Source organism: Cebus imitator, unplaced genomic scaffold (genome assembly GCF_001604975.1).
Source record: "Cebus imitator isolate Cc_AM_T3 unplaced genomic scaffold, Cebus_imitator-1.0 Scaffold75, whole genome shotgun sequence".
Lineage (NCBI taxonomy): Eukaryota > Metazoa > Chordata > Mammalia > Primates > Cebidae > Cebus > Cebus imitator.
Window position 1 is genome coordinate 1,126,158 of NW_016107390.1, and position 15,137 is coordinate 1,141,294.

The 15,137-nt window shown below is 38.5% G+C and overlaps 1 protein-coding gene across 2 annotated transcripts in view; it reads right to left on the bottom strand.

The window, feature by feature from the left end:
* Positions 1-219: 219 nt before the first annotated feature.
* SCCPDH (saccharopine dehydrogenase (putative)) overlaps positions 220-15,137 on the bottom strand; it is a 32,996-nt gene continuing 18,078 nt past the window's right edge. For both annotated transcript variants that reach the window (XM_017532079.2, XM_017532078.2), the window contains 8 exons: positions 13,303-13,352; positions 5,910-6,040; positions 5,158-5,275; positions 4,213-4,332; positions 4,059-4,115; positions 3,646-3,757; positions 1,899-1,980; positions 220-847 (listed from right to left, as the gene is read on the bottom strand). In XM_017532079.2, the coding sequence (XP_017387568.1) occupies positions 742-847; positions 1,899-1,980; positions 3,646-3,757; positions 4,059-4,115; positions 4,213-4,332; positions 5,158-5,275; positions 5,910-6,040; positions 13,303-13,352 (776 nt within the window). In that variant the 3' untranslated portion in view covers positions 220-741. The remainder of the gene's footprint in view (positions 848-1,898; positions 1,981-3,645; positions 3,758-4,058; positions 4,116-4,212; positions 4,333-5,157; positions 5,276-5,909; positions 6,041-13,302; positions 13,353-15,137) is intronic.

Genomic DNA, 15,137 nt, shown 5'->3' on the forward strand with positions numbered 1-15,137 from the left:
ACTAGTTAAAATATAAAAGTCAATTAGAGAAAAATTCTGCTTAACCAGTGAAAATAGATAGCAACTTATAAGCTGTATCCTTAAACCTAATCACAGATATAGAATTAGGTAAAGATAAAATGATAAGTCCACTTATTGGCAAGAAACAGGTTAGATCCCTTAAGCAGTACGTTTCTACCACTTACAAATACATAGGCAGGTCCAAAAACACCATTCAACTGATAACCCTGGATTTTCCAACTTAGGTAACCGTCCATAATCACTGTAGATAGGTGAAAAACTAGGCAAAAATAGGAAAAAGTGTAGTTTCATTTAGCAAAGGCTCAAGACAGCACGTAGAGAAACACGGAAGGTGAGATTCCTTCACCCTGCAGCGATGCGAGCAGCAGTTACTGCCCTGCACTAACGCTGGTCTGCGCACCCACAATGAGCAATGCTGCTGACAACACAGCCTGGGACACCTCCTCCCTCATTAGACCTGCCAGCTCATTCACAGACATCTACCAGGAACACAATGAAAAAAATATGTCAAATGTGAGTTCTCCCTCATAAGCAATAAAATCACAGAATCAGCTGAGATTTCAAATTTAGCATAAGCTAGGACAATTTCCTGCTTTTAATATTTTAGATTTGACAAACGTTTCCACATATAGTTAGAGAGGCTTACAGAATAATTTCAAATATCAAATAGAGAAGCTGTTAATTCGTGGACTTTATGACTTCAGTTAATTCTTCAAATGTTTAGACTTCAGAGCTGCTAATGACACTAAACTCAATACCATGTTTGTTGAGTCTGTCAATCAACTTTGTTTTGCAGAAAGCTGCTCCAGGTGTGAAGACCCCGCCCCTGTAAAACAATAACAAGAGAAAACAGTGCACACAGCTCCTCTCCAGTCATCTCCTATTTGATCGGCCTCGCTATCAAATTGCTACAGAATTCATGAAAACCCGAGTCTTCATGCTAATCATGGCTACCTTTGATTCCATTCCTAAAATCAGCCCAATCAATATGAGTCAGGAGAAACTGGCACCACAGCCAACGCTGTCTAGATGGGTTCCATTCCTGGCAATGCTGTTTCCATACTATGCGTGTGTTCAAGGGGCACACTAGGTGTCATCACCCTGAAGAACTGCTGCTGTTTCTAAAGACAGTCCTCAGACTCAGGGGGATTAAAGAAAGACATGAATGGAATAAACTTAGGTAATCAATTATTATTAAAGTCTAAACGGAACTTAAATTGGATGAAAAATAAGTTCTTAAAAATATAATAGCTAACATTCGTAAATGCTAAATATTTTCAAAGGGAACATAAGTATTTTAAAAATTTAATTAGGTTTCACTATATACAACTTCTTTTATTATTAATCCCATTTTAGGTCACGCCTGATTTACTTCTCAGCAGCAGGCCTATGCTCATTTGAAAAGCTGGCCTAGTTTTAGCGTGACAGCTAAATGCTCCAGTAAGACAGTAGGTCTGATAATCATCTAGCCAGGATCCCATGATTCCATTGACGCCGGTGTCAGTCAGGGATGCCACTGCCAGCGGGGTACAGTTCAGCACTGATTAGAGGCTCCTAGTAACACGATCTAACAACAGCGGCCATTTTCGACTGACTGACTCTGGACTTGAGCTGTTTTTACAAGGAGCTAAAGTTAACTTACAGTTCTCAAACTTTTCTGTCTCCTCTCATTTACCTCCTCGTTTGTTCCTCTGACCAGCTGTGGGCTGGTAAGAAGCTCTCCTTCTCACAGTTCTAATTTAACTATATTTTGGATCAAAAGAACTGAACTATAAATGCTTATGTGCAGACCCAAAGCCTGAAAATCAAATCAAAATAAGCTAAAATATAACACAGATAAAAAAGGTATCTTCTAATTAAAAGAAAACCAAACTCACGCCTTAGGCAGATCAGAAGCATCGTTTAGAAGAGTCACGGCTGCCTGAACCATGGCTATGGGGGTAGCCACATAGCCAGCCTCTGCAGAAACAGTTGATCAAGGAAAAAGAAAGCATTCATGAAGTATCCATTCAACAACATCAAACATCAAATGGTAGATTTTATATCTAACTCTAGGTGTACAGATTTTTTTCGATAGACACTCTGGTCACTTAATAAAAATAACATTTCTATATTACTTGTTAAGCGTTAGGAGCTGTACTAAGTGCTTTAAATCTATCAAACTCACTTAATTTTCATAACAATTATATAAGGTCAATACTCTTTTCATCCCACAGAGACAGGTTAAGTGACTTGTCCAAACTAACACGTAGTGATTAAGTCAGAATCACACCCAGGCATCTGGTTCCAGAGTTCACACTCTCACCACTGCACTGCACTGCTTCTTGATAATAACTGATAAAAAGCCAATGAAGCTCGGCTTTTTGTTTCTCTACTACTCCACTGAGCGGATCCCTATCTGTATTCATACACTTCACTTAAAAACAACTAACAAAAAAAACCCTCTCAATTTTTTCTTAAACAACTGACTAAAGTTTAAAAAAAGTTTATAAACAAATGGAACATTAGCATTTATAATCCTGTCAAATAATGAAAATACAGTCAACTTACCTTCAAAAGCCAGGTGGGAATTTGAAAAAAGGGCAAGATGGAAATACACTGTCATCTGGCTTGATTAAAATCCCCCGTGGGCCAGGCATGGCAGTTCATGCCTGTAATCCCAACACTTCAGAAGGCTGAGTCAGGAGGACTGCTTGAGCGCAGCCTAAGCAACATAGTGAGACCCCCGTCTCAATAAAAAATAAGAACCTTCGACCTATCAGGGATGACAGTAATTATACTATAATTCACAAGTGGACCTGTCTGTCTCTGCATAGTTCTCTAAAACTTACAGCACAAGTTCTTGAACGTTTTTGGGAACATTCTTTTAACCACCTATCAGAAGCCATTTCCGTCCCTTGAAAAGTGCAAGTTTGCATACATTTTCCAAACAATGTCAGGGTATTCAGAGACACTAAAGAAATCCTAGGCTTGGCACGGTGGCTCACACCTGTAATCCCAGCACTTTGGGAGGCTGAGACAGGCGGATCACGAGGTCAAGAGTTCAAGACAAGACTGGCCAACGTGGCGAAACCCCATCACTACTAAAAAATTCAAAAATTAGCAGAGCATGGTGGCTGGTGCCTGAAATCCCAGCTACTTGGGAGGCTGAGGTAGGAGAATTGCTTGAACCGGGACCAGGGAGGTGGAGGTTGCAGTGAGCGAGATCACGCCACTGCACTCCAGCCTGGGCTACAGAGCGAGACTCCATCTAAAAAAAGATGAAATCCTAGACCACACATTTGACTGATGTTATAATTATACTACTTGCATATGAGACTCAAACAGGTTAATATCAACCAATCCCTTTTCTTATTAATACTAATTAAAATTTGCCATTCTGAATTATTGAATCATATTCAAAAAAAAGCCAGAGGGAAGGATGCACTAATAAAATTGGATTATATCAAAGTTTGTCTTCGACAGAATAATTTTAAATTTGTACAAATGTATTTCTAAAACAATTAAGCTTTAAAAAGAATATATTGTAATGGCATTCTACTTTATAGCTTGAGAGTATAAAACTCCCAAAGCATTCTTTTTTTTTTCTTTTTTCTCAGCATTCTTAAGTGATATGTGAAATACCTGGTCCTTTCACCTGAGTACAAATTTTGATATTTGGTTTGTTCTTATCAGTACCAATGCCTTGACCGTATCCTTGACCAAAGAATGTCAACGTAAATGATGCGGCGTCCATCTGTGAAAGAAGGCAAAGGGTGCGTTGAATAAATACGTCATTTCCTCCTGGAACATAGTGAAACCAACTATTCTATTCCAAATGAGACATTTTCAATAGACGAAAACATTATTTTATCTGCCAGAATATCCTGTCATAATTTAAGCACGGAGCAATAATCTAATTTACATAAAGAATTTAAAAGACTGTCTGAAACACAGTGCCCTATCAAGTCTTCGATGGTACTGTCACTGCACTGAGGAAAAGTAAAAACAAAAGAAAAATATTATTTTAGTGATCTGAACACAAAAGAAAGGATTACCTGTTTTTGTGTTGGGCCTTGTTTTGAAAAATAGCCAAAGGAGAACAACCATGGGAACTAAAGGAAAAACAAAAACAAAAACACTTTCAGTGATTTTTTTAAAAAACACATGGAAAACACTTCTAAAGATCTAATTTCATAAAATCTTACTTACTTTTATGAGAAGTTGCCTTCCAATTCCAAACCTCACAAAGAATAAAAAGAAAAGTCCTGCAAACATCAGCTTAATAACAGAGGTGATGCCTCCCACAGTTACATAAGCAGCATATTGAACCTAGATTCAGAATACAAAGTTAGAACATGACTCCCTACATTTCAGACCAAGTCATACAAGAATGTTAGCTATCTGTACCTTTCTCTTCCCCTTTACAAATGCATCATGTTCTGAAACCTGGTTCGGAAACCAGGTGTTGGGAGCCGAGTTTCGTTTGTTTTGTTTGTTAGACCCGGTGAACAGGAAGTACGGTAGCCTACTTTTTTTTATTTGGTACCCTACTTTTTAAAGAAATTGTTTACAAATGGTAATTACCTTCCCCTACTTGGACAGAAAAATCTATGTCACCCATAATATATCTGAGTTTAGCAATCATATGCTACAGAATGCAGACCCTACTTACAACCCCTTCTATGAGAAAATGCCCTCCACCTTTTAACTTGAAATACAGTTTCCTCTTGAATTCTCGGCAATGAAAGCAATTACTTTCCTCACCAAAAGAAGCAGGACGGCACTCCAGACATGGCAAGGAGAGAAGGGAGAGAGAAAGTTCCAGACATCTCCACGAGCAAGAGTTTCTAGCAACTGAAACGCTAAACAGGGATTTTGGGGTGCTTAATGACACCAGGGTTTCCTGTATTGAATTTGCTGTTATTGTGTTACATTAAAAAGTTATTCAGCAGCCAGGTCTGAATCACAGGGCAAGGCTATAAAATACAAAATGTTCTACCCTAATGATTCTGTATATTTCCAGAGCATGAAACATGTATTATTTAGCTCTTCCTTTTTCTGCCTTATAAACAAAAATATCCTACATTGAACAGATAGGGGAACTGTAACAAACACAGAATATTCTTTATTGATAAATAAACCATATATACTTACTGGTGATTCCTCTAAATTTTCATACAAGTAACGTTGAGTCCTCCTTACAACAGACACATCAGATCCCATAAAAGGAATGGAATAACTTTTGAGTTCCCGACAGTAAGAAATTGGCCACCTGTAAGGCAGATCTATGACTATTTTGCATTTCCTTCAATTATGGTGTCCACAACTTTAGTAAATGTCTGAATAAGCAAATCAGTGGCAGATTATAGTGGCTCATGCCTGTAATCCCAGCACTTTGGGAGGCCAAGGCAGGAGGATCACTTAAGGCCAGAAGTTTGAGACCAGCCTGGGCAACAAAGAGAGACTCTGTCTCAAAAAAAAAAAAAAAAAAAAAAAAAAAAAAAAAAAAAAAAAAAAAAAAAAAAAAAAAAAAAAGAATGCTAACTTTAACAGCCCACCTCTAAATTCAAATATCTAAAGTTCTCATATATGTCCTGCAGTGTAAAACTAAACTAAAATAAATTTTTAAAAGAGAAAAAAAAGTTATGACATAAAATGTAGTTGACAGTTAATTTCTATATAGATAGTGAAAAGTCATCATAAAATTCACTTATTTCCTAGGATTCAAATTATATATGAAGTACTTAAGCTTATGGTAATATATTAATTATATCTTATTTATCTTTGAAAACAATTCTGAACTTACTACAAAATAGTCTCCACCCTTTTCTTCGTAACGTACTTTATTAATAGCCAACTGAATAACAGATTAGATATATTAAAAAATGGATTTTAAGTTAATATACCTTCTCTTCAATTTTGGACCAACGAATGGGACAGGTTTCAAATTTGATGCATGTCGCAGTTTTTTCAAACTATTCTGATCTCCAAAACCATAAATTGCTGACTTCCAGGTACCATCATGAAAGCTCAATCCCTGATAAAATATTTCAAGAGTTAAAAGAAACATGTCTTAAGGGGTAGTTACTAAAACGTGAAGCCAAGTATCTTATAATTGTTACAAACAACATTTCACTTATATTTGGACAAGATAGAATCCCTTATTTAATCACCTTGAGGTGGATTTTCATGACCAGCTAGGCAGTAGTAACATTCATTATTAGCTTGATCATATTCAGTATTTATACCAAAATAAGTCTTTTCTTCTCCCCTCCTAAAATTCTTTATACTCTGTAATAAGTTACTTAGTTTTACATCATCAGTTTTACTCACCTAATTGACCATATTCCTTCAAGATCAGCCACTCTAATCCTTTTTTTTTCTGCCCCATATGATCTGCAGGAATAGCCACCCTAATCCTCTGTCCTACACAAATTCCTCATCATTTCAGGATATGTCCACATGCACATTTATGCATACATACACTGTGCAGTGCACATCTCTCCATCCTGTTACACCTGGTTCCCCATCTACCTCCAAAACCTCTTCTTCTAGCCCAAAGTTATAGATCTGTCTTCCTACAGAAGTCTTGGTAAAGTAATTTTTTTTTAAATTTAAAGTTCACTAATATGATTTATATTTTCTTTCCTCAATCCCTTGATTTCTTTTTGGTAACACAGCCAGTACACAGTCCTTAGTATTTGCTTGTTCATACCCAGACTCTCATTTACTCACTTATTTTTTATCCTTTCATGAGACTTTGAGCTCTCAGGCTTTCTATTCTCCCACTATTCTTTACAGCTTCCCCTGAGAAATGAGTGGCTGAGAGGAGAGCCCAGGAAAGGACATGACCTCTGAACCTACTGCCACAGTGCTGATCTTTTTTTTTTTTTTGAGACAAAGTCTCGCTCTTGTCGCCCAGGCTGGAGTGCAGTGGCACCATCCTGGCTCACTGCAACCTCTGCCTCCCAGGTTCAAGTGATTCTCCTGCCTCAGCCTCCCAAGTAGCTGGGATTACAGGCAATTGCCACCAAGCTCAGCTAATTTTTGTATTTTTAGAAATGCGGTTTCACCATGTTGGCCAGGCTGGCCTTGAACTCCTGACCTCGGGTGATCCGCCCATCTCAGCCTCTCAAAGTACTGGGATTATAGGTGTGAGCCACCATGCCTGGCCTATCACTGACGTTTCTTTATCTAACTTCTAGGTGGGCCTTTTATTTTCTTTCATGAATATTTAAACGTCATTTATTATTTTGACTGTACATAATTGTATTATATGCTTCCCTCTATGTTGTTTATTTAGGTGAACAGAGTAATTTAGAAAGATTCACAACTAATTCTGTCACAAGATTTTCAAGGAGGGATATCTGTGAGGCAGATATGAAGGAACCTTTCATTGTTAATAAACAAAATAAGAGAAAAAATTAAACTATCCAAAGATTCAGGTTTTCCTATCTTAGCTTTGATGATACTGAAAAGCAGAGATACCAAATCTAACTTTCATTTTGGTACAGATTTATTTCTTCAATTTTATTAAAAGTATAACATAAGAACTAAAAGTCGTAAAGGTTCAATTTGTTAATCTACTCAATCTGAGTAGCATTTAGCCACCTAAGCATTCATCCCTAAACAATACAATTAGTTTTGCCTGTTTCTAAACTTTAAAGAAATGTAATCAAGCATGATTTATTATTTAGCATTTGGCTTCTTATGCTCAAAATTATGACATTAGGGTTTATCATGTGTTGTAAATAACTCCTACACTGCAGCTAGCCTTTTGACTTTCTTAACCATGTCTTTTGAGAAACATTCTCAATTTTAAATGTACACAAATGTAACACTTTTTCATTATATTTAAAGACTCATTGTCTTTTTGTAGAAGTCATTACCAATGGTGAGAGCATCCAGAATCCATCTAAACTTGATTTTTGTACAGGGTGCAAAAGTATGAATCCAATTTCATTTTTTCTCCATGTAGATACTCAATTCTCCCAGCATCATCTACTGAAAACCCCCTTGCTATTTCTGCCATCTCGAAGCCTTTGGAGGCCTGCTGGGAGGAAGAGTTCTAAAAGACAAACATGTCTGGAAAGCTGTGGTCCAAGGCTATTTTTGCTATCAGTGGGGTCTCCAGAACCAAAGGGAGGACACAGCTCTTCTTAAAATTGAAGGTATGTATGGCTGAGATAAAATGAGATTTGATTTGGGCAGGAGATGTGCTTATGTGTACCAAGAATAATACTGACTCTTAGCAGCAAACCAAACAAAACCAGAGTAATGTGGGGAAAGGTAACATGTGCCCACAGAAACAGTGGCACAATTTGTGCCTAATTCCAAAGCAACCTTCCCACTGAGGCCACTAGACATAGAAGCCCTGAGATGATGTACTCCACAAGGATGAAAAGTAAATAGATACAAATAAAAGTGGATTTGTAAAAAGAAAATTAAAATGGTAGGAAAAGCCCTTCAGCATAAATCAAGGGTTTACATTGACTTAATAACAGGTCTTGGTACCCAAGCGTGTCTTTCTGCCTTATTCTCTTTCAGGAATATCTTACCTACTCTCAGCCCTTTGAGTTTCGATATACATGTGCAGCTTGTCAAGATGCACACCAAAACAAAACAAAACAAACAAAACTTGTCTGTGATATTTTGATGGGAACTATATGAAATTATCAACAACTTTGAAGAAAATTTACAACTACAAAATGGATTCATATTTTAATCCATGAATATGGTGGATCCTTCAATTTGTGTCTTTTTCTGGGCCCTCAATAAAGGTTTATCGTTTTCTTCACAGAAATCTTGTACACTTTCTATTACTCATTCTTAGGTACTTGATTTACTTAATGCTAACATAAATGGTCTTTTTTACAAAAATAATCACCTTCTAACTGTAGTGGGCATACAGAAATACAGCTGATTTTTATATTAATTTTATATCCAGGAAAAATAAACACTATTGTGGAAATAAATGAAACAGGATAGAAAAATCAACAAAACCAAAAGTTGGTTCTTTGAAGAGGTCAACAAAACTGACAAATTTTAGCTAGACAGACCGAAAAAAAAGAGAAAGAAAATCGAAACTACTAAAATCAGGAATAAAAGAGGGAACATTATTACCAACCTTACAGAAATAAAAAGGAGTATAAAGGAATACCATGAACAAGTGTATGCCAACAAATTAGATAACCTAGGTGAAATGGACACATTCCCAGAAAGACACTGTTACGAGCTGAACTGCAGCCCCACCCAAAATCAGAACTTGATATGTTGAAGTCCTGACCCCCAGCAGCTCAGAAAGTGACCTTGTTTGGAAATGAGTTTTTCCAGCAATTCACAAAACTCTTCTATTAATTCTAATGTTATCTGTAGATCCTTTTTATTTTCTACATTCACGGTTATATCTATAGAAAAGTTTTGTTTCTTCCTTTCTCATCTATTTGCAGTTAATTTCTGTTTTCCTGCCTTATTCCTGGCTAGGATCTGGCTGAAGTAATGAGAGTTGGCATCTGTGTCCTATTCCTGATGCCAGAGCAAAACATTTTAATGTTAAACATTGGGTGTCACATTTCTTACAGTTTTTGTTTTAAAGAGATGGGTCTCTTGTTCTGATACCCAGGCTAGAATATAGTGATGTTGTGATATTGTGCTGTAGCTGGCCTAGAGCCAGAACCTGAGCAACGCCATTTTATAAGATAAAGCTATGTTTGGCTTCTGTCAATAAAGCTGCTAGCCTGCTCTGAAAAATGCCCACTATGTAAAGCTGCTTACCTTTTCTTATCAGTACCAGAGTAAGCAGTCCAGGCTAACGCCATCTTGGCCCCTGTGACTTGTAATAAGTAACTAAGGTCTGTAATTTTCACCCTACCCAGATAATGGGTAAACTAATGTTTATCTTGACTTCTGTAAACCACTTAAGTAACAATCGGAGTGACAAAAGTCCCCTGGCCCTTGGAATGTCCGGAGCCCCCCTCACCCTCCTCTCCTGATTTACAGAATCCACTAGCCCTCGGAATGTCTGAAGCCCTTCATCCCCATCCCCGCTCCACACCCTTTGGGTCCTAAAACCAGGATGTGGTTTTTCAGCTTAAAAACCCTGCTCTCCCTGAGTTTGACGCCACAGGTTGGAGAGACGTGAGCCCTCTGTGGTCGCCGGCAATAAAAGGCCCTGCAATTTGGCATACTTTTGTCTTGGTGTTAATTCATACTCGAATTCCAATACTTCAAGGTGATCATAGCTTACTGCAGCCTTGAACTCCTGGGCTCAAGCTATCCCTGCCTCAACCTCCAAGTAGCTGAGACTACTGGTGCACACCACCACACCCAGGTTGCTACAGCTTTTTTTAAAAAAAGAAATCTTCCCTTCTATTGTTAGGTTGCTGTAAAATTTCATCATGAATAGATACGTTTTATCAAAAGCCTTTGCTCTATCTACTGACATGATCATATAATTTTCTAACTTTAGCCTGATCATCAGGTGAATTACAGAGATTATAGTGTTAAACCTTGTATTCCTGCTCTAAAACCAATTTGGTCAAAAAATATTATTCTGTGTATATATCACTAGTTTTTTTTTTTTTTTTTTTTTTTTTTTTTAGAGATGGGGTTTCACCATGTTGGCCAGGCTGGTCTCGAACTCCTGACCTCGGGTGATCCGCCCATCTCAGCCTCTCAAAGTGCTGGGATTACAGGCGTGAGCACCACGCCCAGCCCATCACTAGTTTTAATTTACTAAATTTTGTTTAGGATTTTTACATCTATGTTCCTATGAGACTAGACCAAACTTTTCCATTACGGAATTGTTCTTGTAAGGTTTGGAAATCAAAGCTATGCTAGCCTTGTCCATTGAATTCATTCAACAATTATGGAGATGCTATTATGCGACCAGCACTGTTCTAGGTGTTCAGTGAATTAAACAGAGAAAGATCCCTCCTTTTGTGGTGCTCACATTTAGAGGGAGTGATAAAGCCAACAGAAAATATATAGAATTTAGAAGGTGGGAAATACTACAGCAAAAAAGAAAAAGGCAGCAGATAAAATGAACTGGTAGTGCTAGGCAAGGGAGTTGGTTTGCAATTTTAAACAGGATGGTCAGGGTAAGCTTCAATTAGGAAAGTGATATTTCAGAAAAGACCTGAAGGTGGTGAGGGAGTGAGTCATGCAAATATCTGGGAGAACCGTTTGCAGGCAAAGGAAACAGCCAGCAAAAAAGCCCTAAGGCAGAAGTGCGCAGGTGTGTTTAAGGAAAGCAGCAGAAGTCAGTGTCAATGGGGAACACATATGGGCAAAATGCGGGACAGAAGGCTGGAGAGGTAACTGGGGCCAGATCATTACAACCATCCGCACTAAGGTAAGGACTCCGGCTTTCTTTCTGCATGCAACAAGGAGCCACTAAAAATTCTGAGCTGAGGAGTGGCATGGTCTAGGTTATGTCTGAAAAGGATCAGAGTGACTGTTATGTCGAGCACAGACTGTACAACAGGTGGTAGCAAGAACAGGGTGGTAACAAGGGAAGTGGTAAAAATCATCAGATTCTGACATATTTTAAGGTAGTATCAACAAATTTCCTGACAGGTTGCCCAGGTCTGGCACTAGACTGTTGTTCTGCAGCTACTCCTTATCCTTCTTCTCTTAAGCTTTTTCATTTATACTTAAAAAATTGTACCCAGGAGTGGGGGTGTGCACCTGGGTGCACAGGATGCTGAGGCAGGAGAATCACTTGAACTCAGGATGCAGAGGTTGCAGTGAGCCAAGATCATGCCACTGCACTTCCACCTGGGCAACAGAGCGAGACCCCATCTCAAAAAAAAAAAAAAAAATTGATTCATAGACTGATTCTGATTACCCTTGTGAAAGGAAAATATCTTGGGCCCCCCAAAATCACTAGGAAGACTCTAGCTAGGACTGCTTAGGGCAAACCTCCCTCCCATTCTATTCAAAGTCACTCCTCTGCTCACTGAGATAGATGCATATCTAATTGCCTCCTTTGGAAAGGCTAATCTGAAACTCAAAAGAATGTAATATTGTGCATCACCTGTCTGTAACCTGGAAGCTCCCTCCCCACTGGGAGTCTCCCTGCCTTTGCTTCAAGTTGTCCCGCTTTTCCAGATTGAACCAATGTACTTCTTATATACTGATTAATGTCTCATGTTTCCCTAAAATGTATAAAACCAAGCTGTGTCCCCCTACCACCTCGGGCACATGTCATCAGGACTTCCTGAGGTTGTGTCACAGGAAGGGTGCATCCTCAACCTTGGCAAAATAAACTTTTTTTTTTTTGAGATGGAGTCTCGCTTTGCCACCCAGCCTAGAGTGCAGTGGTGCAATCTCAGCTCACCGCAGCTTCCACTTCCCAGGTTCAAGCGATTCTCCTGCCTCAGCCTCTGGAGTAGCTGAGATTACAGGTACCTGCCACCACGCTCGGCTAATTTTTTGTATTTTTGGTAGAGATGGGGTTTCACCATGTTGGCCAGGCTGGTCTCAAACTCCTGACCTCAGGTGATCCACGTGCCTTGGCCTTTGAAAGTGCTAGGATTAAAGATGTAAGCCACCGAGCCCAGCCTAACTTTCTCAGTTAACTGAAACTTGTCTCAGATTTTCCAGGTTCATACTATATTACCCCAGGTCACATCAGCTGGCTTAAGAATGAGCAAAATGACTAATCTTCTCTATCGTTTGACATGTAACTCTGGTAGCTCTTCCCAAGAAATCATGAACCTTTATGACAAAGAATATTTGGGGCTGCCAGTACCTTTCCTGCTCTGTCCAGAGCCTACATAATAGTAGAAGAAACAAAAGGGATAAAAAGAGAGAAATGAGGGGAAAAAAAAGAGTTCAGACAATATCATTTGAACACCTAGATCCTGCCATATTATTTACTTGCAGACATTTGATTACATGAACCAATAGATTCTTTTTTGTTTTGCTGGTTTAAATGGGTTGAGCTGGGTTTCTAACAAGTGCTTTTCTCCTTCTTGTTTCTGAACGTAACAGCTGTGCATCGCCTGTCTGTGACCTGGGAGCTCCCTCCCAGCTGGGAGTCTTCCTGCCTTTGCTTCAAGTTGCCCCGCTTTTCCAGATTGAACCAATGTACTTCTTACAAAATAAAATAAATTATAAGTCAAAGTAATTTTGTTAACTTAGTATCTTTTTAAAAATTAAACATGGTGACTTTCACACATTAAAAATTATAAATATTTTACAAATTAGTCTAAATATGTTTTAAGACACATGTATCATTTCCAAAATATTTTTAATATTAACTTGAAACAACACAAGACAAACAGAAAAACCAACCTCAGGCCCTGAATGTACAGTCAGGAAACTTTCCACAGCAGTCAAAGTACCTAGAGAGCAGGAGAACGGTAAAAAGTAAAATAAAATGTAAAGTATTTAGGACAAGTAATAACAATGCCTATTCAACTCAGGGACTACCTTTTCTAAGCCTACAGCTCACACAGAAAATCTGTATAGATAGCAGTTTTATTATGTTTTTGTACACAGATTTAAGAAGTAGCTCTGACCAGGTAAACAATCAGAAAGCGTAGTCTAACATAAACTCTATCTGCTAGCACTGACAAAATCTTCTTAGTATTTAAAATCTAACATTAAGAATCTCCCCCAATAAGGCAATCAGTTGCACTCACTAGAATTCTGGAAGGCTCTTTAGGATACAGTTACCAAATAGATCTACAAGGGCTGGGCATGGTGGCTCATGCCTGCAATCCCAACATTATGGGAAGCCAAGGCAGGAGGGTTGCCTGAGGCCAGGAGTTCAAGACCAGCCTGGGCAATACAGCAAGACTCCATCTCTACAGTTTTTTTTAATTTTTATTTTATTTTATTTTTTTATTAGCCAGCTGCAGTGGCATGCATCTGTAGTTCTAGCTACTAGGGAGGCTGGGGTAAGAGAACAGCTTGAGCTCAGGAGTTCGAGGCTGCAGTAAGCCATGATCACACCTCTGCACTACAGCCTGGGTGACAGAACAAGACCTTGTCTCAATAAATAAATACATAAATAAGAAAGATTCATGGGAATTATTCTGTTTTAAAATATGATAGCTTTCAAGAGGCTTATTAACAGTGGCTTAATATGAATGTTCACAAAAAACTATCAAAACACCCTTTGTAATAGCTTTTAAAACAAGACTATTAAAATGAAATAAGTATAAAATAAAAATTGAAAACAAAGCCAAGAAAAAGGAGAAATCAAGTATATTAACCATGAAGACTAATATAAAGACATAGCGGTTAAGTATTTAACTATTGAGTTTCTCAAGAACAATAAGGCAAAAGAAAAATATCATGGGCTGGCTAATTCTCAAAATCTGATAAATGAAATATATTCATTCCTTAAGTGACAATGTTTTAATTCTTTTTTGAGACAGAGTCTCACTCTGTCACCCAGGCTAGAGTGCAATGGTGCAGTCTTGGCTCACTGCAGCCTCTGCCTCCAGGTTCAAGCAATTCTCCTGCCTCAGCCTCTGGAGTAGCTGAGATTACAGGCATGCACCATCACACCAGGCTAATTTTTTTTTGTGTGTGTGTATTTTTAGTAGAGATGGGGTTTCACCATGTTGGCTAGGCTGGTCTTGAACTCCTGACTTCGTGAACCACCTGTCTCAGCCTAAGAGAAAATTAAAACATGGGGCCTTACAAAGTTGACACAAAGCAAAGTAACCACATCACCAACAAAGCTGTTTCCGCAGAGGGGGACTATAGCCAAATAAATGTCATTAGTCTGACCAAAGACAAAAATAAAAAACATACCATTAAAGTATAATTCACTGGAGATGATTCTGATGGTTACTAAAAGAATGTGACCTGGGTATGCGGCTCTGTGATCTAACCCTACCCACAGAAAGAACATAAAACACCTAAAGCAGTAACTTAATAAATGTGGACCACCTGCACCAAAAGTCAGCTGCACTACTTGTTAAGATGCTGACTTCTAGGTTTCAGCATCTGAAAAAAAATTTTTAAACAAACTCTAATAATTCTCCTTTAAGAAGGAAAAAAGTCAAGCCGGGCGCGGTGGCTCAAGCCTGTAATCCCAGCACTTTGGGAGGCCGAGGCGGGTGGATCACAAGGTCAAGAGATCGAGACCATCCTGGTCAACACGGTGAAACCCC